This window comes from Pavona decussata, unplaced genomic scaffold (genome assembly GCF_977016875.1).
Source record: "Pavona decussata unplaced genomic scaffold, jaPavDecu1.1 SCAFFOLD_92, whole genome shotgun sequence".
NCBI lineage: Eukaryota > Metazoa > Cnidaria > Anthozoa > Scleractinia > Agariciidae > Pavona > Pavona decussata.
Window position 1 is genome coordinate 2322340 of NW_028145509.1, and position 23284 is coordinate 2345623.

At 37.3% G+C, this 23284-nt stretch overlaps 2 protein-coding genes and 1 pseudogene across 2 annotated transcripts; all 3 read right to left on the reverse strand.

Annotated features, from left to right (window-relative positions):
* Positions 1 to 1584: 1584 nt before the first annotated feature.
* LOC146473846 (uncharacterized) lies at positions 1585 to 8564 on the reverse strand (annotated as a pseudogene).
* A 5837-nt stretch (positions 8565 to 14401) lies between these two features.
* LOC146473847 (perlucin-like protein) lies at positions 14402 to 18862 on the reverse strand. The gene is made up of 3 exons (XM_085117679.1): positions 18773 to 18862; positions 18415 to 18586; positions 14402 to 14823 (listed from the first exon to the last, which is right to left on the reverse strand). The coding sequence occupies exons 1-3, from the start codon at positions 18860 to 18862 to the stop codon at positions 14402 to 14404; spliced, it is 684 nt and encodes a 227-aa protein (XP_084973805.1).
* Positions 18863 to 18899: 37 nt separating this feature from the next.
* On the reverse strand, positions 18900 to 20437 carry LOC146473848 (growth arrest-specific protein 6-like). The gene is made up of 4 exons (XM_085117680.1): positions 20169 to 20437; positions 19637 to 19754; positions 19196 to 19321; positions 18900 to 18904 (listed from the first exon to the last, which is right to left on the reverse strand). Exons 1-4 carry the CDS (start codon positions 20409 to 20411, stop codon positions 18900 to 18902), a joined length of 492 nt encoding a protein of 163 aa, XP_084973806.1. The 5' UTR covers positions 20412 to 20437.
* Positions 20438 to 23284: the final 2847 nt, after the last annotated feature.

Here is a 23284-nt window from a genome sequence, read left to right on the forward strand (position 1 = left end):
CAAAAATGTGCTATTTTTGATCTTCACAATTTTTGGCTCGCGGTATGACAATATCTGCTCTTGACATGACGTTCTGAGGTTACATAAAGACAGAGATTCCTATATTCCTTGAAAAATCCCTTTTGAATATTTGATCTCTCCTTTAGACTTGACCTCCAAGTTCATTGAATATTTCTCTTGCTGGTGCCACATCATAATCTGCACATTATTTTTTAACTGCTCGAGTTGTAGTTCATCGCCTAGGTTGTCGCTAACACCATCCCAGATAATGCTGTAATAATGAAAACAAGGTTCCACAAAGGACTAGTCAATGTTTATTAGGTTGCATATTGGAATATATAGATGGATCTCGGGATAGATAGATGGATAGATTAAGACAACTTCCGCGACCGAAGAACCTACGCACCCACAGTTAATAGTTGATACTATAATTAACCTCTACACATGCCGTAACTTCCAAGATAGTTGGACTGCTTGTAGAAGAATATCATATTTCACAGTAAATTCACCAGCACAATAAGGTGTATGGCATTTTTCTCCGAATCGAGGCTGGATTATTTCCGAAAAATGTGCGGTTACCTCTTGAGATCTCCCTCAAGATCTCCCGTTTACTGTATTAGTTAAGGAGGCACCGTCGTTAAGAAACAAAAGTAGGCACTCAGTCCAATGGCGTCCTTAATTAACACATGATAAAACCAACTTTCCTACTATTCCTTGGCACAAAAATAGATATATCTTGTGAGATCTTTAAGGTTATACAATGAACAGTGTAAAACTTGCGTATTAATTGGTGTAGCGGAATTCGTGTTTAGAGTATAGACGCACGATTGACGTCATCGAGTTGTGTGACCGGCGCCCTTTATCAGAGGCCAAAGTCCAGCCAGAGTGACGTGTCAACTTCCTTGTTTTCACCACGTTTCCACGTCATCTGTTGATGTAAAGATAAAGATGTCCTCCCATCTATCATGAAGCGTGCGGGTTTTTTTTTTTTTTTTTGGGGGGGGGGGGATGGGGGTGGTTCAATGGGGGAGTGGTTGCAATGCAAAACTCGTTTGATATTCGGAAGCAAAACTTGCCTACAAATCCCGAAAGACCTACTGAGGCGTTTTAGCATTCTGAAAAAGTGTAGAAATAAGTTTGATAGTTTGGTTAACGAAATGCTTTTCATCAGAGACCTAAAACCCACTGACTCTGAACGTGCAAAACGACTCTATTCGCGCAAAAGTATTTCTTTAATTAGCCTCAAACACTATATGCTAATTTATTGATACACCCTGCCGCAGACTCTGTAATTTTTTATTTCTCCTTGACAATGGCGTCATGAAGACACCGAAACGTCGGTTTTTATCGTTAATTTTTGCATGTCTCTGCATTACCAAATCTTTATTGATATTATTATTATTATTATTATTATTATTATTATTATTATTATTATTATTATTATTATTATTATTATTATTAATATTATTATTATTTAATTAGCTGGAATGCAGAAAAAAAATCTTACTGTCGACCACCGATCATTTGAACACAAATTGTTGGCGGGGTCAATTAAGATAGTTTCGCTGATTGCGTGAGAGGGTATTACGTAAACATATTTCCAAAGAAAGAACACATCTTTTTTGCGACGCACTTCTTAGCAACTGTTATCCTTGGGCACAAACACCTCCAACACTTGCATTTCTTGCGAATCACAGGAAAGCAGAATCTTTTGGGATACCAACAAGACAGCAAACGGAATGCGGCCTGAATTCCAACGACATGTTCGTGTGGGGCATAACTTCGTGGCTGCTAATAGGACCCTCCTGATGAATGGACGTTCACACGTGCAGGGATTTCCAACAGGTTTGCACCACGAAGGACCACTAGGAAGGTGCTCAATACACCTAAAGACGAAATAAGAGCCATTCAAAGGAGGAAAATCATATTTCATTCTGTGGAGACATTGAGACAAAACTTGTTGAAACTTCGTAGAGAGATTGGAAATAACAACGTTGTAGCATATACGAAGAATAAACACATCAATGCATAACACACACACCCGCGCGAGCGAAGAGCAATAGATATGCAAAGACACCTGCTATTCGTGAAATGTCAATCAGCGTCAAACCACAAGTGAAATCAATCTTTTGAAAACTTCAGACAGGCAAAATTCAGTCCATATCATGTATGCGATTTGTAGCGTTCAAAACAGAGGTGGGGGCCGGGAAGAGGGCGGAGATGGGAGTAAGGAGAAAGGCGCTGGGAGGGGCATGGGTTTCTATATCCGGCGGCATATGGGAATCCTAAGGATACAGTTTCTTGTTACTTTGTTTTGAAAGAAAGTAAGAGCGTTTGAGCTAGAAAAAGGGTAACATTTAAGGGATTTAGGACAAAATAGCTTTCACATCGTGGGAGTAGATTTATCGTCTTGGGGAGATTGGTATATAAAAAAACGCTGCTTTCGTCATCGATGGATTTAACCTCCAGTAACGATTACTCTCCTGGTGGCGCACGCTGTTTAATAACAGAGGCAACTTCTCTTCTCTTTTCGGAAACAATTTGCCGCCTCACTAATTATTTTTATTTGCCTTTTCTCTAATATATTTACAATTAATTGAGTGTTTAATGTATGACGAGGTGACCTCTAGAAACCATCAGGTTTATATTCTGTCTGCATTTTGATGAAAATGTAATCAAAAACCAATGTCAGAAGATTCTGACATTATCCAATGACTCAAGGTAGCTAATGAAATAATCACCACATGTTACCTGTCATGCTCCATACATGCTGCATCTAAGACATCTTTTGGAGGTAGGCATTTGCGACAGGCACTGTTTACGTAGCTAGTAGTTTTCTCTAGTTGCAAATGTATTTGCAACTTGGTTTTGGCTCGTTCTTGTAACCACCCTGTTTGCTTCCACGTCACCTTCCATACTTAAAATTATCCCAATTCCCACGCCGATGACGTCGGGCAGTTTCTTGAAGGCTGAGAGCGAGCCTGTCACTATTGAACGATTTCGTCTCGTTTAAAAGCTCAGTCAGGTTGAAATTCATCTCATTGATAATTTTGTCAATAGCTGGTTTGGGGGATCTCTCACTTTCTGCATCTACAAAGAACAAGCACAAAGATACGTTTTCTAAAATGGCTAGCAAGTTGTATGTTTTACCTGACTAATGGGAACGATAAGGAAACTCAAATGGAATTGGCCAGGGGCTAGTCATGTAGCGAGAATAACAGATAACCTTTGGACAACCCGCACTACATTCTGGACCATCCGGGGACACACAAGGAACCGAGGAAGACCAAGGACAAGATGGACGGACAAATTAGATAGTTTCCCAAAGCACTGCCACCCTGTCGCGCAAAACGTGGTCCAGTGGAGGTCAATGGGAAAGGCCCACGTCCAACGGCGGACATTTAGTGCCTGAAACCGAAACTGAATTATATATAGTTTCATTTGATTGCGCTTCTTTTTCTAGAAATTTGAATCTTTGCTTAAGATGAAGAGGTAGCGGGATTGAGAGATGCCTCATGGTACATGTAGTGATAGGTAAGTTCCCTTGTTCCTAGAAATGGCAAACCAATAGATATTTCCAACGTTTCATTAAATAACAATGAAATGTTAAGGTTGCGATGGATTGACCGTATTCTGGAATAAGAATAAGCGGAATAGCTGTGAAATTTGGGAGACCAATTCTGCAAACTATCGCTGACGCATGAGAATTTAAGATCCGTCTCGTACTCCAGTAACTCCTAAAACCTTTTATGAGGTATTTGTTTTCATCGTTGTATTCATTGCTATTCCGGAATAGGGTCAATCGAACGCACCCTAAAATTGGTTCTCTCGTTTTGTGGTATGTTAGACCTCTCATTGGGGTTTATTTTTTTTTTCCCTTTCCCAGTTTTCCTTACAACTCACCCATTTGTTTGCTTGATTGTTTGTTTGTTTTTTTTATCTAAATCAAGTCCACTGCTAAATCATGGGAAATTTCTTTAATTGTGGTAATATAAATGGTTTGCCATTGTTACTATTAAGGCCCGTTTAAACGTTTTCAACATTTGGTTCGACACAGGTGTTGTCAACTTTTGTTGAATGAATATTGGGCAAATGTTGAAACCGTTTAAATGGGCCTTCATTAGCAAGAACGTAGTTTCCGCAAGTTTCGCATCCAAATATCAAAGATACCATGTCTCAAAGCAAAATAGAGCAAACAACTAATTAAGAAAAAAGCTTTGCATAAAGTACTGAAACCAAGGGAAAAAAAAGGAAAAATACTCAGTTCCTTGTATTATACTTACTCATCTTTCTACTATTTTCTTCAATGTAGTTGTTGCACTTTAGCTGTTTATAGTCAGTGAAGTTCATTTCCTTTGTCTTGGAACGTACATGCATAGCCCCATTTGAAAGATGCAAATAAATCTGTCAATTAAGTAAAGTTATATGAGGATACAGGAGCCAGTCAACCTGTAACCTCCCTCTTTCAAAATTTCTAAATCATAAACATTTTCACCAACTTGATAGAAAATTGACCTTCCATTCTAAAGTTTTTTAACCCACGAACTTTAATTTCTTCAAAATACGAGGTGGTTGTAATGATATGAACTGACTCAAGATAAGACGAGATGGGACAGGACAGGAAGGGGACGGGATGTGATAAGATAGGATTGGATGGCTTGGATGGCAAAAGACGAACAATTAGATTAGAGAAGTTGAAAAATTATGGTCATGGCCGTTACTTAATAAATCAAAGTCAATTCTCACCTCGCTAATATTTCCGTTGTGTCCTTTTGCCCTGATGACATCCACGTCAGTACCATTATCGACATGGTAGAGGACGTGAATTAAATTCCCTTCAACTTTTTCCTTCAAAATAATTAAATGAAAAATAGTTGCTTGAATTTGCTTTGGTTGCATGTCCAAAACTTGACAATAAAATAAATTTTCGGTGAAAACACTTCAAAAATGCAATTCGAAGAAAAAGAAAAGAGAAATGGAAATATTTAAATACATTTGACTGATTCCCAATCATGTCAAATCGTTAGTCTTCAGGGTAATGCCATGGCCCGTCGTTTAAGAGACCTTATAAAATAGTAATTTTGCAATGCGCCTATTGTCCTCTGATCCGAATGCTCCTTCACTAAACCTTAGCCTTTAATGACAATGAAGCTTTTCCTTACCGACTTGAGTGCGGCGTTCTTTAGTAAATGTCTCGGGATCATACCTCCATCAAGGGTTGTGTTAATACACTTCGTCGTAGAATTCCCATTTCCTGGAACGATGTAGTAACTTCTTTCCTGTAAAGAAATTGACCAAATAATAGTTAATTGAAGTGAAATATATAACATTTATGCACTCATTTTCTTGTGATGCTCTACACATGGACCTTCTTTACTTCAATATCGTTGCAGAGCCTGCTTGGATGATTGACGAATGGGGGAGCAGCGCTTACAGGTTTGTAATTGCTGAACTACAGTATTTCAATAATATAACAATGTTCACTTGTCCAATCTCTTTGTAATAGGGACTGCCAATTTAATAAAAGCTGCCAATAAACACGCAGGAGTGTAAGGAATGACTGAGTGGTCAAAATCATTTTCTTGCACAGTATCAGAACGTAACAATATCACAGAATAGATATTTGCTTATATTCCTTACCAGGTGTTTTGCAGAGCTACGTAGGTATAAACCACCTAGTATACTCAGTTTAAACCTGTAATTATAGCTACAACTTAAAAAAAAAAAAAACTTGCAGTCAACAGCAAATTTTTTACTAGTATTGCAGAAAGGAATCCTACTAAGAGCATAGCTCTGGAGCCTGCCCCATAAAACATCCCTAGCAGATAAGTATGTACTTAAGAGCTCCCAGTAATATGCAGTCGGCGTGTTGGCAAAGAGACTCAAGGGTACTTCAGAAAATGAATACTTTTAAGATTGTCGTATCACCGTGTAGATTTTTGCAACAGAATTTATAGGGGTTGCATAACTTCTGTTAATCGGGTAAATGTCACCAATAATGGAATCACGGAAGCTAAGAAGGTCATGCAAATATACAATTAATTTGCCTTTTTATAGACTGAGACGAAGTGAGACAATTCATTTCAACGAGAACTGGCTAAATCCAATACCACATTAACCGCGGTATGCCTTGGAGACTAGCATACGTAACCTTTCCCACATAACTTTCCCAATATGTGTCTGAGGGTTGGGCTAATAGTTCATGTAAAGGAAAGATTTGAGAAAATTATTTTTCAGGAAAAAAGAAAAAAAAAATCAGGCAATAATCTTCACCCACCCCATTTTCTCTGCAAGTCTAATTAAGGTGTAACAACCTCTTCTCCACGAAAACCGCATGTAGTAACAAATCCAGTCTCTTCAGGACCTAGCGATATCCAGAGGGCTGTCACTAAAACTTCAAAGCTGATAATATCAGCTTGTCTGGCCTCATCAGCCTGTTTGTGGAATCCGTTCTAGCACAACTCTTTGGGGTTTTTTCCATGTACTTTTGAACTTACATACATATAATAAATTGTTCTATATCACTCTTACTTCATTTTTGTTTCGAGATAAAATACGTATTGCAGGAGCAAAATATTTTAACTTTCAACTCGAACTTCATTTGAAGTCTTAGTCACAATTGACTGCCCCAAGGGTAGCGGTTGCTAATCTGGGCGGACAAGTCATACGTCAATTGAAAATTATATTATAAAGAAAATTAAGGTGTACTAGAATTAAAAAAAAAAAAAAAAAAGAGAAACCCTTATTCTTCATCTCAAAAGTAAGTTTTGCTTCAGCAACAAATAGTGCGCTTGCAAATTAACTAACATTTTTGGAATTTCAAAAGAGTTCCCACAGCAATGTCATGTTTCCTAATTGGCAGAGACCTTTACAGCTAAAATGATAAAATCGACCGATAAACGCAGTGAAATGTGAGGAATGACGGAGTGGTCTCAAGCATTATTTTTATTTATTATTTTTTTTTTTTTTTTTGCACATTACAAGGAAAATATCAGACAATATCTCATTTGCTTTTTGATAGAAGTTGGTTTGTTTTCGTTGTTATGGTTCTGTTTGCCGAGGCGATTGGTACACTCCAAACCAGAGCCGAAGATATAGTAACAGAAGGCTCCAGCGTGGCACGGCATAAAGTTGAAATTGCAGCTGTAAAGTATTTAAGAACAACAGCAAATTTTGTTGTCACGAGAGAGGTTTTAAAAAGCTGACCGGCATAATAGAAAGGAATGATTTCCTTCTGAGACAAGAGTTTGGCGGTCGTTGTATAAAGCTCGTAAGACACAAATGAAGTACCTTGACATTCCATTAATCGTTGAGGGCGGTGTGCTCATAAAAAGACATAAGTGGCAATTTAGAAGTTCACGTAATTATTGTTTCTGACTGATTGCTTTTTGTTTATTAACCGCGGCATAATTTACCGTCGTTATTCAATTTTATCTATCAATGACATATTGTACCAAAAATATCTAAAGAAGAGACACATGCCATTGCGACAATGCAGCTTTATCTGAAGCTACAAAAACAAACAAACAAAAAGCGAGTATATCGCATTTTAAAGTACATCCGGTCAGCAGTTTTGCTCCTCAGATTTCCGGTCTACATACGTTTGGTCGTAAACAACGATTTCTTCACTTCTTAACCATGCACCACGGAATATACGGCTCGATTTAGCCAAAGACTTTATTCAGAATCGTCGCAGACGTGCATTTGCTTAGCTGTGGTCTTGATGCACCTATTTAACTTCCTGGATGGATTGTATTGATGAATTATTTCGATACTCGACACACGACTGTGTTTGACCTGTTCATCTTTGGTCTAAAAGTAGATGTTGGGTGAGGTTAGCCAGTTAGATTTGTCCTTTCCGCTAGAGTCTGTGCAAGATTTTGTCTAGAAAATGGAGCGAGCGAACTGAGAAGAGACCCATACTATACGACAAAAGCATCCTGAAGAAATTCCCGAAAGTTGCAAGGTACGCTTGTTTCAATTTATATTTCATCAAATTCGTTGGCCAAAACCTAATCAATCAAATGTAGATAACAGACAAGATGATAGAAAATACCTCTGAAGCTGATTTGAGCCAAATACTGGAGCCCTCAAAATTTTCAATTTTGCATTTTTTTGCAACTTACCTAGGATGTCTTCAACACCCATGGCCAGAATAAAATTTTCCCCAAATAGATCCTATGATATGTAGAAACTTCAATATCTATGTAAGCTCTGCTGCTAATTTGGTTTTTTGGGAAATAGTACTTTCGGAAAAATTACGAATATGGTTGTGCTTGTTTTTGCTGCTTGTCAAAATGGCTGACAGGCAACATAGTAAAGGCTAGTTTCCATATGATCGCGGATCGCAGATCGCAGATTGCAATAAGGTCTGCGATCGTCTGCGATCATATGGAAACTACTTCTGCGATCGTCTGCGATCCTGCGATCGCGATCGTAGACGATCGCAGAAGATTGAACCATGTTCTATCTAAAGGCTGGTTTCCATATGATCGCAGACGATCGCAGACCTTATTGCGATCTGCGATGGACCTCAGGCCCACGTGATCAAGCTCGGTTACCATGGCAACGACACACCTGTTGATCCAAATATGGCTGATTTTGTTCACCCCTCCAGGTAACCTACCTCCATACAAAAAATGAAGGGGGGTTAAAAATTTCCATTTTCAACTTTGCTTCACTTTCCTCTCGCTGGAGAATTGCTCTTAAACGCAAAAAAGGTAACCTCAGGAGTATATCTTCGCATTTCAAAACCATGTGCTCGATGGCGTCGCTTTCGCAAACAGACGCGAAGGCTTGTGTTTACCTCGATTCCTCGCTCTAGTGTTCTAGCTGCTGGTCTATATCGCTTTCTTCATCACTATACATCCCTTCGACAAAGTTTTCATCAAGTCAAACATTCCAGCACTGCTTAAATAGATCCTCCACAATGCAAAAGAATGTCTTATATCTTATTCTGTGGCAAAATTATAGGTACAAGTATGTAAAATTAAACAACGGAAAAACATACCGACTAAGGCTAAATCCACTGCGAGTAATCCACCACTTGCGCTTTCGAATCCAGTGATATTACTTTTGCACATGTCGGGTCCCATTGCCAAATTTGTATTCACGTGAAAAGAACATGGTAGGTGTTATCTTCTTCGGTTCCACTGTTCCATCAGTTTTAGTATATACCACACAAGCTCGATAACCAATTTTTTTTTTTTTTTACTTCTGAAAATATACCGACAAATGGTATGAAATGTTAAAATCTTGCACGCCACGCGCTAAGCGATTTCTTATTGTAGAAAGTTCCGTCTCGCTTTTTTTACGAACAAATAAAACTTTTGGAGAGAGTTGTTTAGTTCCCACGATGTCACTTCTTCATTTTTTCTATGAAATCCGTCTTGAAACCATGCTAAAAAAATATTAGATGTTTCATTGTAATTTTAGTTCTCGGCAGTTCTCGTAAACATTAAGGGATTGTATTATCATTGTTTGCCTTAGGATATGAGGCTGAAAAGATTAAATAGATTGTCCTTTAATGTCTTCAAATCAACCTTAGTTGCCATTTATATATTTTTTAACAGCCGCCTCATTCATCCGAGCTAGCCAACAAGCACGCGCGAAAAGTACTATTCAGCTATGTGGTTTGTACTAAAAAGAAATACACGCTGACGAAAAAAAAATATATTATTTAGTTAAGAAACTATCTTCTTTTGAAGAGGTTATTTTAGACCACTAATCAAACCAGATATAATGCAACTTTGTAAAGAAAACAAACACTTATTTACGTGATACCAGACGCATTAAAAACGCAGTCAAAAATTGCTATGGAAAGTATTTTAAAATACATTCCAGACATAATAAATCATTCTATATTACTCATACCACATTTTGGTTTGGAAACGAAACACGTATTGCGGGAGTAAAATATTTCAACTTTCAACTCTCAACTTAAATATTAAGAAGTGTTAGTTACAATTGACTGCTTTACGGGTAGCAGTTGCTAACCTGCGCGGACCAAAAAGAATATTAAGACGTAATTGAAGTAAAAAAAGATCAGAACATCAGATGCGCTTGAGAGCCGATGCAAATTACTTAACATTTTGGGAAACAGAACTTCAACAAAGTTCCCACAGCAATATAATATTTCCTCGTTTGTAGAGACTTTCACAGTCAAAATAATAAAAACGCACTGGCATGTGAGGAATGACTGAGAGGTCTCAAGCATTTTCTTTCCCGGTACAGTACAAAGGACAATATCAGACAATACTTTGTTTGCTTTTTGTCAGAAGTTGGTTTGCTGTCGTTTTCAAGTTTCAAGATTTCAAGTTTATTCAAAAATGTTTAACATAGAATTCAAAGACAACGCTAACCTACAAGTAGCTAGAGCTAATCTAGGCGGGTAGTGAGAAGACTAATTTACAATAATTAATTACAGAAATCTATATACAATTTGTCAGTGAGCCATACAAACATTGAAAAAAGAATGAAAAGAAAATAAGTGAACATGTGAAGAAAAGAAATATAAATTGCTATACTCTAAATAGATTGATTTAATTACGATCATGTTGTAGCTTTCAGTTTTGAAAACTCAGAGATAAGAGTAGGAATGCCAACATAATCATCCTCTTTTATTAAAATATGGAATAACAGGTCTCGCTTGGGTACTTGGGTAATTTTTGAAGTTCTAAGGAATACTGTTCCATATCAGTTTAGCCCCACGTCGAGAAAAATATTTAGATGGTTGGTTTAGTCTCGAATATTTAATGTGGTAGTTACCAGTTGAGGAGAATCTCGTATTATAATTGTCTCTCTTGAAAAGTAAACAAAAGATAAGAAATATTACATGGTGCTAATTTTATTAAAAACATCATGCATTAGAGTCGAGATTGATTGAAAACAAAGCGTATTGATAGGGATACTACTAGAGGAGACAAAGAGAGGAATGGCATGAGATCTATAAGGTGCAAAATATATGAGGCGGAGGGCGCGCTTTTGTAGAACAAAGGTTTGGTTAAGGTATGTCTGCGTAGCTTGGCCCCATACAGAAATCCCGTAGGATAAGTAAGGGAAAATCAAAGATCTGTAAAGAGTTATCAATGTACTAATAGGGACAACATGTCTTAGTCTGACGATTAAACCAATAGTTTTACTTATTTTAGTAGTAATATGTGATATGTGGTATTTCCAGTTAAGATTTTAACGCACCTAAGTATTTGATATACACGTTTTGTTTTAAGGGCATAAAGGTTTTAGTGTCATTATCGAATATTTTAAGGTTAACTTGGTGGTCAAGTTTCTTTTGTTAGGGGTTTGAAGTTTGACTTCTTCGTGTTTAGCGTAAGCCTGTTGGCAGTTAGCCATTCATAGGCTCTATTTAATTCAATTTTGACAATATTCTCAAGAGACGGAAGATTTAAATCGGTATATAAGAGGTTTGTGTCATCAGCGAACAAGTAGAAAGCTAATTTATCAGACGATTTGTAGATATCGTTGACGTATATGAGAAAGAGTAGGGGCCCTAGTACAAAACAGTACGAAACAGTTTCTTTGTTCGAGGTGTTAGATTTAATTTGCGTTGACTGGACACGATCAGTGAGGTAGGAGTGGAACCAATTATTGATAACGCCTCGAATGCCATAGTTTTGTAATTTTTGCAATAAAATAGAATGGTCAACAGTATCAAAAGCTTTTTCTTCAGATCTATAAATATACCACATGAAAACATTCCTTTGTCAAAAGTTCGATTGCATTTGGTTTACTAAATCGATGAGTGCATGTTCAGTACTTCGCCTCTCCCTGAAACCGTATTGTGAATGGTACAGAGTCTCATGTTTGTCCAGAAAAAGCTTCAGTCTGTGGTACATCAGTTTTTCAAGAATTTTGTTAAAAATGGAGAGAAGTAAGATAGGCCTGTAGTTGCCAGGGTCTTTCTCGTCCTCACTTTTGTAGATTGGTATAACTTTAGCATGCTTAAGTTTGGACGCATAAATTCCATTCGCTATTGAAAAATTAATAAGTTTGCATAAAGGTCTCAATATAATTTTACTTGCGCATTTCAAGATACGAATGGGGCAGGAGTATAGACCAAGCGCCTTGTTGGGCGGCGTGGAAAGAATCTCTAACTCAATTTCGGTAGGAATTACAGGCTGAAAGACGAAAGATCCCGCATTACTTCGCTTGGGTAAGTATTCAGAAAAGTGCGTTCGCAAGTTAGGTATCCTGGAAGCTAGTTTAGGGCCTACTGAAACAAAGTGACTATTTAGACTGTTAGGAAATTCAGAAGGGTTGAGCGAGATCCCTCTATTTCCAGGACGTTTTAGGGCTGATATTACATTTCCACTTTTCTTTTTTTTTTCCAATTAATCGATGAATTTATGCCTTCCCAAGTCTTTTTTATGTTATTTGTATTCATTTCAAAATAATAATGATAATAAAGCTTTTTACTTAATCGAGACAGAGTTGAAATTTTATTTCTATAGAGTTTGCAATTACCTTTGTCACCGGAGTAAAAGAACTCGTTTTTCGTCCTAATTGGGATCCTTAGGCCCTTTAAAATCCAGGGCTTGCCGAGTTGTTTGGCTTTGCGTATCGACATTGTTTTCAGAGGCGCATGTTTATTTACCATCCTATTTAGTTTATTATAAGAAGTAGAAAAAGATTTATTAATATCATTGTCAATTATTAGTTCCCAGTTCAATTGCGCAAGATCATTGACAAATTTAGCTTTAGAGAATTTGGAGTAATCGCGCGTTACAAATTTTGTACGCGACCTTGATTTTTCACCTAGTAACTGACACACACAAAACTGTGGAAAATGGCTATTTTGGTTCCGTCTACCAAGTCTTTTGGTACACTCCAAGCCAGAGTAGAAGACATAGCGTTATAATTAGTGTTAAACAGAGGGCTTCAGCGTGGCACGGCATAAAACTGAAATTACAGCTATAAAGTACTTGAGAATAACAGCACAATTTTTTGGTTTAGTCCTTACCAACATTATAGAAAGGAATCCTTTTGAGACAAGAGTTCGGCTGTGGTTGCATAACGACTGTAAAACACATACTATTTAAATATTCTCATTAATTTATTTTTTGAGGGCGGCGTGTCGATAGAAAGACTTAGGTTGCCACTTATAACTTTACTTAATTCATTTCTTAAGAATGCTGTTTGTCTATAGGCCAGAATATACAGTCATGCGTTAATTTCTTTTAATTTTACTGAACCTTTGGGGGTCTTGTAACTGTGTATAACGTTTATAAAGTAATTCTGTCTTTGTCAAAATGACAAGACATTTGTTAAATTGTCATTCTGTCTTTTCATAGGAAAAATCCAAAATAACGTCATTATGGGAGACAATCATTTAGAAACAAAGTTAAATTGTACATAGGGGAGATATGTACGCCATGACCAAGAGAAACATTTTTTTTTAAATAATAATAGTACTGCGGTTTTGGTCATGATACTTTGGTACAAAGCGTAAAACGTCGAGATGTCATAGACAGAACTGGTTGCGAAATGGGTTTAGGGATTGGGTAAGGGGTTGTTGGAAACAGCAAATGGTAAAGTAATACAATGGACCTATCGGTGTCGCAGCTTCAATCCCAGGACCCTCTTTCCTAATTCTACCTAATTAAATAAAGAAAATCTCGTTGCTGCTAATATCACGACCTGATTTTATATTCAGTCTAGTCTACTGGAATATACCAAGAACATAATCTCAGTTCTAGCTTTGACTAAGAACGACATATAGGTAAATTATATACGTACATATACTTATCATAACATCAACGGTTACTTTTGCTCCACAACCAGTAGTTGCTTTCTCTGTATTAAATATTCGCGGAATGGGAACCACCAAAAGGCCAAAAAAAGCTACAGACGTTACCAAACCTTTATAGAAGGTTCATAGCTAAAGAACACGAAACACTGCAGAAAAAACAAAACAAAACATGAATTGCAATCCCTTCGCTTTTAAGAAGTATTTTACTTCAGCTTCAAACAATTGCGATAAGATTTTAAGAAATAAGACAGTTGGGAGAGACTACTTCGTTAACCAAAAGATGTTTGCAGAAATTATATTAATAATAAGAAACACGTGATTGCGTTGGTGGCGTATGGCTAAATTTAATTTGGAGTTGACCTGTCTTATCTTAACCAGGGTCCGTCAACACGAAAGGCAACTATGCGTATAGCCATTACATATATCTATCTAAAATTGATTCCTGGTACTTACGACTTAGGGCTCAATAAAAGTCTTTTTTTAATTTATTTTTATTTTATTATTATTATTTTGCAATGTGCTAAATGCTTCCATCACACGAGGTGACTTGCACTGGTGATGATTAAAAAAAGGTGTTAATAAGTTAACATGCATGGGTAAAATGATTGACAAGTCCTTTACAACCATAACCCTTCAAACAGAAAACTTGCAAATAAACCTCTGTTTATTAAAGCACCTAAAGTCATTCCACTCGGCATCGAAATACTGTTTTGCAAAATTTCCCATAACAATTTCTCCACAATTTTGACTGCGGCCGCCATTGGGGTTGTGGTGTGCCCAGTTCACGTAGTCACTGCCTGTTAACAAACTCCCATCCGTCCATTTCCACGTCCCTTCAGTCTCTAAGTCACTGAGTCCAATCCAGTATGTTTTGCCATATGGCCCAGCAAAAGTGAGGAAATTTGTTTTGATGAAGTCATTTTCATCTACTGATTCGATCTTTAATAGTTCTGCTCCAAGTGTTCTGCAATTGGCTTCTGCGTTTATCCAATTCAGAGGATTCGAAAATGGTGCGTAGCAGTATCCAGAGAGTATACCAGTCCCAGGAGTGCAAGCTGTACAAAGAAGATTCAAACGATATTGTAGTTTTATTTATTTATTATTTTTTTTTTTTATCCTTATTCAGGCTATAGCTGGAATTCTGGAAAACGGGCCCGCTCATGACATGCTTGTTTAAAGTGCCCATAACAGAATATATATATTTTTTATTTTCTCATCTGAATCTAAACATCACCCTAAGAACTTCAGTGAAAAAGGATTTCGATTTGCATTCAACACGAATTTTTAATGAATTTTATAAGACGTTCAAATTTGCCGCCATTTTGGCCCACCATTCGCATTAGTCTCCTCTCGGTTTAGCAAGAGCTGTGACGTAGATTCAGGAACACGTGATTTCAGCCATTCTAAGAATCTCACTGAAAACAAGTCGCGCTATTTATGCACGTTTCTCGAAAATGCCGGAAAGATGCGTTGCTGCGAGATGTGGAAACATCAAAGACGAAGCGAATGGAATAAGCATGCACAGGATTACTTTCTTTGGCACCACTTGCCCGCAAAGACCGAGGAGGCAAAAGAAATGGATCGATTTTATGCTGGAGAGGAGGAAGATGTGGACGCCTGGAAAGACCTCGTCCTTGTGCTCGATGCACTTCAATGACGAGGATTTCACAAGGCTGATGAATTCAGGTTTAAACTTCATACGTAAACTGAAGTAGGATGACATCGGCGTTTGTGTTTATCATTCAAAACATGCTAAGCGAAAGGAAGACGAAGACCAAGAGCCACCTTCGAAGAAGAGCAGGGAAAAGCGAATGGTAAACTTTCGATAAATATTCACACCCGCTTGTGACATTCTAAGCGTTGTAACCTTCTGAGGTTTATAGTTTGACCTCACTGTTAACTCAGTCGCAAGTTTTCTAAAATATGGCGTAATTGTTTTGGTATATATTCTCATAGATCGTGAGATCCGTTGACCAATCTCTCAAAAAATACTAGCACAAATGCTAGCACTGATGTAAATAGATCGATGCGAGACCAGTCGCACTCGGCGAACACAGAAACATTGTAAACCACGATGTAGATAAGGTAGATAAACTGCAGCAAGAATTCAACGAGCTCAAACAAATATTGTACAGAGTTCTGCAAAAAATAAAAATGTTGAAAAGTATAACAGTGTTATCTCTGAAAACCTAACCACCACAACCGGGGTTCAAAATAAAAAAAAAGGGCACAAAACAAATAACAAGGGCAAACACCGCAAAAAAACATTGGCTAAAAAACGGATTGAGACACAAAGAGAAAACACGAGAAATTCATAAAAAATTTTTTAAACCAATTATTTACAACTTAGCGACCGCCTGTTAGCGTTATTTCTAAAGGGCTCAAATTTGTCCGGACATTGGTGACAGATGCGAATTACATTAGACGCCAACTCTTGTTAGACTTCGAACATTTCGCAAGACGTTTGCGCCTAAAAGATACAATGGATTTCGTAAACTTTATAGGGAAGATTAAGGTCTCTCAAGATACTATCTTAGTATCAATGGATGTACATGTAACAAGCTTGTAAACAAATATACCACAGGAGGAGGGAATTACAACAGTATGCAAAGCCTACGAGGCATTCCACAGCAATAAACCTCCTATACCGTCACACTACCTCAAAGAAATACTTAAACTTATTTTTTCAGGAAAATTCGTTCCAATTTGTTGGAAACAATTATCTTCAGACCCATGGAACTGCAATAGGTACAAAAATGGCCGTTGCGTTTGCAAACATTTGGCCGATATTGAAACAAAAGGATAAGTCAAAGCAAAACAAAACCAATAGACTGGAAACGTTTTATTGATGACATTTTCTCACTGTGGGACAGTGACAAAAAGGAAATTAACCTGTTCATTGAACAAGCTAACAACTTCCATCCTACAATTAAATTTACGGCCGAAATTTCAGAGAACGAGACAAGCTATTATTATCACAGTTCAACACGTGTCTTTCTTGTAGTTCCGCGAGAACAATGAACATTGCTAGTCAGGCTTCCCAATTGCCTTCGAGTTCCTTGCAGCAGTAGCACTCGCTGATATTTGCTAGCAGATCACGGCTACAATTACCGCAAGTACACCTACATGGAAAATAATTCGTTCGAATGTATGTGAGTACTTGGCCATAGTTTTGACAGATGATAATGAGGAGCGCGTATGCAAACTGCCAGGTGAGAACTTAACCATCTAATAACAAGCACTCTATTCTCCAAGCGTTTCGTTAAATCTTCCTCGAGTCGTCGCTTCTCCTCTTGTTCCTTGCGATATTTTTTTTTAGTTATTCTTCGTCTGCTTTCAGCTCGTCCGCGTACGGTTCGAGTGTATCATCATCTTCATACGTATTACTTGTTTCGTGGACGCCATTTATCGCCTCGACTTCGACGCTTTCAAATTCGTCCTAGCTGCTTTCTTCAGCGGTTTGCTCACTTTCCGTGTCAGATAAGTTTTCTGTCATGGAATATACTTATTTGGAGCTATTTTTTCCTTCCTTCTGGTGTATCTGACGATTTTCTTTCTGCCACGAACGGACTTTACTGAAGGTCAAGTGAGTGCATAGACACGAGAGTTCCTGAATCTAGTCACGGGGCACTATTGTGAGCCCGCCGGCACTCTTATCAGCAGGGCGGATTGACCGCAATAAAATAGGATTTCAAAGATTTGTAAATTAATAAAAAAAATCGCGTTTTATGCAAATCGAAAAAGTTTTTCGCGGAAGTTTTTTGGGTGATGTTTAAATTCAGATAAGAAAATAAAAAAAAAAATTCCGTTATGGGCACTTTAAGGATGCAATGCATGCAAATGGTTTTGTCGTTAAAAAATCGCGAAAATAAAAACATGGGGTATTGCAGTCTTTTCACCCCTATCTCTTTCGTTTCTCCTTTCTTTTCGCTTTGCGTCATGCTGAACCTTCTCAGGGCCTAAAGACCCGTATGTTGTCGTTTAACAAAAAGTGTTGAAGTTTTCATCGGCCACCTTCTCTATACTACTCCGAGAGACCAAATAAAGCTTAATAGTGAATATATCCATCTTTATTACCGTGGTCATAATTACAAAGTTGCTATACTATTTAATAAAATACTTTTGAAAAATAAACAGAACGCTTTTTGTACCTCTGGGGTGTCACTGAGAAATGGGATTTGACAAACTGGAATAAAGTTTTGTCATTAAACTTAGGCCCTGAGAATGGATCTGAGGCAAGATTTAGGCTGAAAGCTTGAATTTGATCGAAATTTGGGCTGGAATTTTTCAGCCCCTCTCCTCCATCGCAACCACCTATTCCCCATTCCTCCCTCTTTTAGGACCATATTGTATGTATTTTAGAAGGAAGGCGAAAAAAGTAGAAGACATTTTTACTTTACTTTTAAATCACCCTTCTGGGTGGAAAATTAAAACGCTCCGGTTGATGTTTGACTGTTCTGCTAGACTTGCAGTGAAATTACTGGCGAACGAATTCAGGCCTGACCATATTTGTAACGACCAGAATTCTCTCATTAATCCGCCTATCTATACATTAAAATACCTCGGATAACTTCTGTACCTCGTTACATAAATTTAGCAACTCCTTTTGTACTCTTTTTAGACCCCGAGGTCCTTTTTTTACTTACGCAAGCATCTGCTTCCATTCCCCGCGAAGCCAGTTTTGCACTTACACTGGAAGCTACCATTGGTGTTGGTACAAGTTGCATTCGCGTGACAACTGTGATTGTTACCAGCACACTCATCGACATCTATGCGAAGAATGCAAAAAGTCTTTAATAAAAGGGTGACAGCAAGCTTCTTTTACGCAACGATGTGGTACTCAAATATAGGACCTAATTCAGTTAATAAACTGCCTACACATTTGGTTTCCCATTGTATTGATGTAAAATTATATTATCCAGCTTTAATTTCGTTGTCATAAAAATATATGTAACAAATTTTACGATTGTGTCTTAAAACAAAAATCAAAATAATTACTCTCACCAAGAGCAACAGATGGAATGGACACAGTAAACTAATGAGAACTCGAAGCAAATTCATGTACCTGGCGTCAAGCGCTGGAAAACTTCCCATTCTTTCGGAAAATCGCGGGTCCCTTAACCCAACCCAATCACGCTGCAACCATAGAAAGAAATAAAGCAAAACTGCAAAACTAAAACCAACGTGAGTTACTCTCGACTTTCAACTGAAAACCACTTTAGGGGGTCAGCTTCATAATGAGGATTCGGTTTCTAACTGTCGGAACCATGCTGTTTGCATTTCTTCTTTACTAATTGCTATGCAAACCAAGTTGTTATAAATAAGTATCAGAGGTACTGAGTTAGTTCGTCATTAATGCACCCACATACGAAGAAAAACTAAAAATTACACATGTAATGCAGGAAATATTAATATTAACGAAAGTACCTGAACAGTTCACTCCATCTCCACTGAAGCCGTGTTTGCAATTGCATTCGAATGATCCAGGCTTATTTATACACTGTGCGTTTGATGAGCAGTTATTGGCATTGGATGTAGCGCATTCGTTTACATCTACAAGAGAGTAAATTATCGCTAGTTATAGATTGCACTTTAAGTTTTCCACAGTAGTCGGTTCTGTTGCATATCCGTAGTTAGTTCGGACGAGTGGGAATTATTCTTTCTTCGATGAACTGTTAAAGTGAGACTAAAGTATATATGTCTCAGATCTTTCTTTAGCAGCTTGTAAAAGAAAGTCGGAATAAAGTATGCCTGGTTGGGACAATTACTAAAATACTTCAAGCCAGAAGAGTAAAACTATCCACAAAGCGCTGTTAAAGACTAGGATCACCTTCATTGCGCTGTTCTCTAGTGGTGTGGTATTATTACCTTGATTGCAGTGTTCTCCTGTGTATCCCTCATGGCAAACACATCTGAAACCTTTTTCTGTGAACCCAACTTGGCACAGAGAATTGTTTTGATTGCAAGGACCACGATGACAAACATTCTAAAATTCAATCAATTGCATATTATGAGTTTTTCATCAAACTAACTGTGCTTTCATGAAAAATTTGCCGCAGGCATTGAAATAAAATTTGCTTGAAAAATAACTGAGCATATGCCATTTATTCGTTATCATTATATATCAATATTAATATTACTTTTGCATTTGTGGGCTGCTGAACTTCTGTATTTTGTTTTAAAATTACTAGTTCGCTATTATTCACGCCTAAGTAGCATAATGATCATGATTAACGCTGTTTATCATCATATCAAACTGAGAACGGCAATTAGAAGATCCAAAGTACAGCACACTTCAATAGAATACGAACATCTAGATCTCAGTGTAGGATAATTTTATACCTTCCCTAATTATGACAGATTACTTGTTCTTAATTACTGTCACTTACTACTTATGTACCTCAACAGCATAATGAATGTATCCCGCCCTCTTCTTCAAAGTATGGTTTCCTCGACTTTCGTCGGTGGCATTGTTTAACACACATTTGTGTTTTCCATTTTCTGGAGGTCCAAAATTGATGGACACACAGTTTGGCTCTAAATAACACTTTATACGGCAGGTTCCTTCATTGGGCACTGTCTCGTTCCTTATCACGTGACCCAGAAGTACTTTGCCGAGTATCGATTCCTTGAATGTAAACATACGGTTGTAGTCTGTCCCTGAAGCAAACACTGAGGAATAGAAATTGTATGATAATGCAACTCAATTCTCTCGACTAATTCTACCCTCTGAACCTGTGAGGTTCATCAAGTCAAGACAATCAAGAAACACCAAGTCACGTGAACAATGATTTGCTACATAAAATGGCTGCCAGATTAAATCTTAGGAAAAGTAACACAGTTTTGCAGTTTTGCTTCAAAAATGAATATTTATTGTCAGCTGGACAGGCGTTTTTTTGCAATTCACACACTTTCGCTTAATAGGGCTAACCTTACCGAATCAATGGATGGTGTACTCTAACTCTTAATAAAATAAGTAACAATTTTTTCACGACAGCGCGTTGGATATGAAAAGTTAGTATAACTTCAGATTTGAACAGAATTTCCAGTAATCTGATTTGTGGAATGACTCGACGCATGACGTTTTATCCACCTCGTAGCTCCGTGAAAATAAATCTTCCTGTTTGCTACAATTCAAAATGGCTGCTACCAACCAGTTTTCGGAGGTTTCCCGCGAGGAAATTTAAGCAAATTCAGTTTAATGATGTCCCAAAAACTACTGGTTAACTCGCTGTTATTTCACGGCTCACGCGAAGCCACGTCACGTAATTTGAAACAATTTTAGAACGCGGGACAAATTAAAAACACGTAAAAATTCATAAAATTGTAAAAATCTTGTTTGGATTTCGTGCACTTAAATCACGCGTCAAAGAACATGTCAAAGCAATAGTAACATTGGATAACAATTCACTATTGGCTCAACGTCGATCGCTTGCTTTACCAACACGGAATCGATCTGTAATGTCGATCTTCAATGTCGAAAATTAGTTTGCCATGGTAATGCCAGTAATGTACACTAACCAACCACATCAAATTATCTCCAGAAAAACTAATGAAAAAATCACCGAGTTTCACTACATTTATTCAAATATTAAAAAAAAAAAAAAAGTGGAATGTTTTCCAAACTATTTGCAATGGAGTGGGTATTTAAACTCTGCCATACCATACCATGACAGACGTACATTTCAACTATACCTTGTAACCTGGTGTTTCAGTATTTTTTTTTTTTTTTTGCAGTTTCCAATTTATACTGTTTTGAGTCGTTTGCCGAAGTGTAGGAGGATGGTGGTGGGCGGCAGGGCTTCTATAACTCAATATTCATTTTTTTTTTTTCTGGTAAATAAGCGATTAAATTCGCGCAGGAAATTCAGGACAACGATTGGAGATAAAGAGCGGATGCTACAGGGAATTTGTACGAGAGTGCTCGTACGCGAAAACACTATTCACCTTTTTCGTGTATATTAAAAGAAATAATGTATGTAACGTTTAATGTTTTGTAGTTTGGATTTACTCCTCTTTTTCAGTTCTTTTTTAAATTTATTTTTATTAGCATTTTTGCTGACTGATATTTCTTAAACGGAATACGTAACTTAACACATTCGTCCCGAAGAAAACAAGTTAAACTTCGCTATACCAAACAAATCAAATAATGTACTGAGCTCTAATACATCGTGTGTTTCTTTTTGGGATTTATGGTTTTAAAAATAATTGAGAATTTGCTTTTTTTTTTCTCTCCTTTTTTTTTTTTTTTTTTCATAAACTTAACTATTAAAGGCTGCCTCCTACAAGTTACTTAGTGCTTAATTACATGAACGTGCCTCTTATTTTAATACTGTACGCCCAAATCAAACGCATAAATTTACTGCACCTACCAGAATACAGCAGCACAGAAAATCCACATGCAAACCGGGTAAAATTTATAAAACCTTTCAACAAGGCCATGCTTCTTTGGCTACTCTGGTGGCGCTCCAAAATTTTACCCCCCATCAGCAATCACAAATTAAATGGTTTGAAAAGGAAAACCTATCAGCATATTTAACCTTATGCCAGGTCGGCAATAAAATATTTATTTCACTGCAATTAATTAATCATGACCCCTGATGAGTTTGAATTTCTCTTTTTAAATTATGGAACAGTCCATGACAAGTATTTGCCTAATTAAGGCCGCATATTCTCGAAGCTTAACGATTTTCTGGGTCACCTTAACACCTCAATATCAGGACGTGATAATCAGCGTATTTTGCCGCTGATCAAGTGCACGAGAAAAGCTTGCAATTATATCAATAAATTTAAAATCAACTTTCTCAGCGGGGGATCATTAGTTGTGCTAATATTGTCACTTAAACAAGGAGCTCTTTCACACCACATTAAAAAAATATATATATTTCCAATTGATGTTACCTCAAACCATTTTACCGTAATGCAAGAGGACGTATTCTTTGAGAACAGAAAAAGTGCGCAATTTTGTAACCCAAATAACTCATTGGCACTGTAGTTACATTGTTATTTTCGTTTGGAAATGTTTTACGTGATCCGATGTAGAGGAGCTAAAGATCGATTTATAATCCTTCACGAGAAAACGAAACCTGCCTTGATCATAGGTAGCGTTAATTTTCTTTGATAGGATGTTTACCTTCTCTTTCGAGCTTATTTCAAATTACTTGCCACATTAAATCTCGTTCATTACATTTAATTGCCAAGCGTTAATTTCAAGTGCCTCAATCCAAAAATTAAAGAAATGAACGCTTTGGTCACCTATACATTTTAATCCATGCGACGAGGCATAACAAACTTTCATTGGAAAGTTTCCAACACCACGTGAAAGCCTTGTGTGATTAATTTTTAGAATTGTTTAGGTCGAGATCTAAAACTGAAGAAAAATGGTGATCACAGGATTTGATAAACTAATGTTTGTGGTGTTCAGGCCGAATGACATGACTTATCAAGGTATTTCGTGTTTCCTATTTCCCTCACCAGTAATTTCACGAAAATTCATTCAGACCACTGGGAACCTTG

Excerpts from the sequence above, each read along its gene's own strand:
- LOC146473847 (XM_085117679.1), bottom strand. The coding sequence starts at position 18,862 with ATGGGAAGTTTTCCAGCGCTTGACGCCAGGTACATGAATTTGCTTCGA. Across the intron at positions 18,587-18,772 it reads CATTCCATCTGTTGCTCTTG|AAGCTTGCTGTCACCCTTTT; the intron begins GTGAGAGTAATT and ends GTTGCGTAAAAG. Across the intron at positions 14,824-18,414 it reads GAATGGAAGCAGATGCTTGC|CTTGCACTCCTGGGACTGGT; the intron begins GTAAGTAAAAAA and ends TTCTTTGTACAG.
- LOC146473848 (XM_085117680.1), bottom strand. The coding sequence starts at position 20,411 with ATGTTTACATTCAAGGAATCGATACTCGGCAAAGTACTTCTGGGTCAC. Across the intron at positions 19,755-20,168 it reads ACATTCATTATGCTGTTGAG|AATGTTTGTCATCGTGGTCC; the intron begins GTACATAAGTAG and ends ATTGAATTTTAG. Across the intron at positions 19,322-19,636 it reads AGGAGAACACTGCAATCAAG|ATGTAAACGAATGCGCTACA; the intron begins GTAATAATACCA and ends ACTCTCTTGTAG.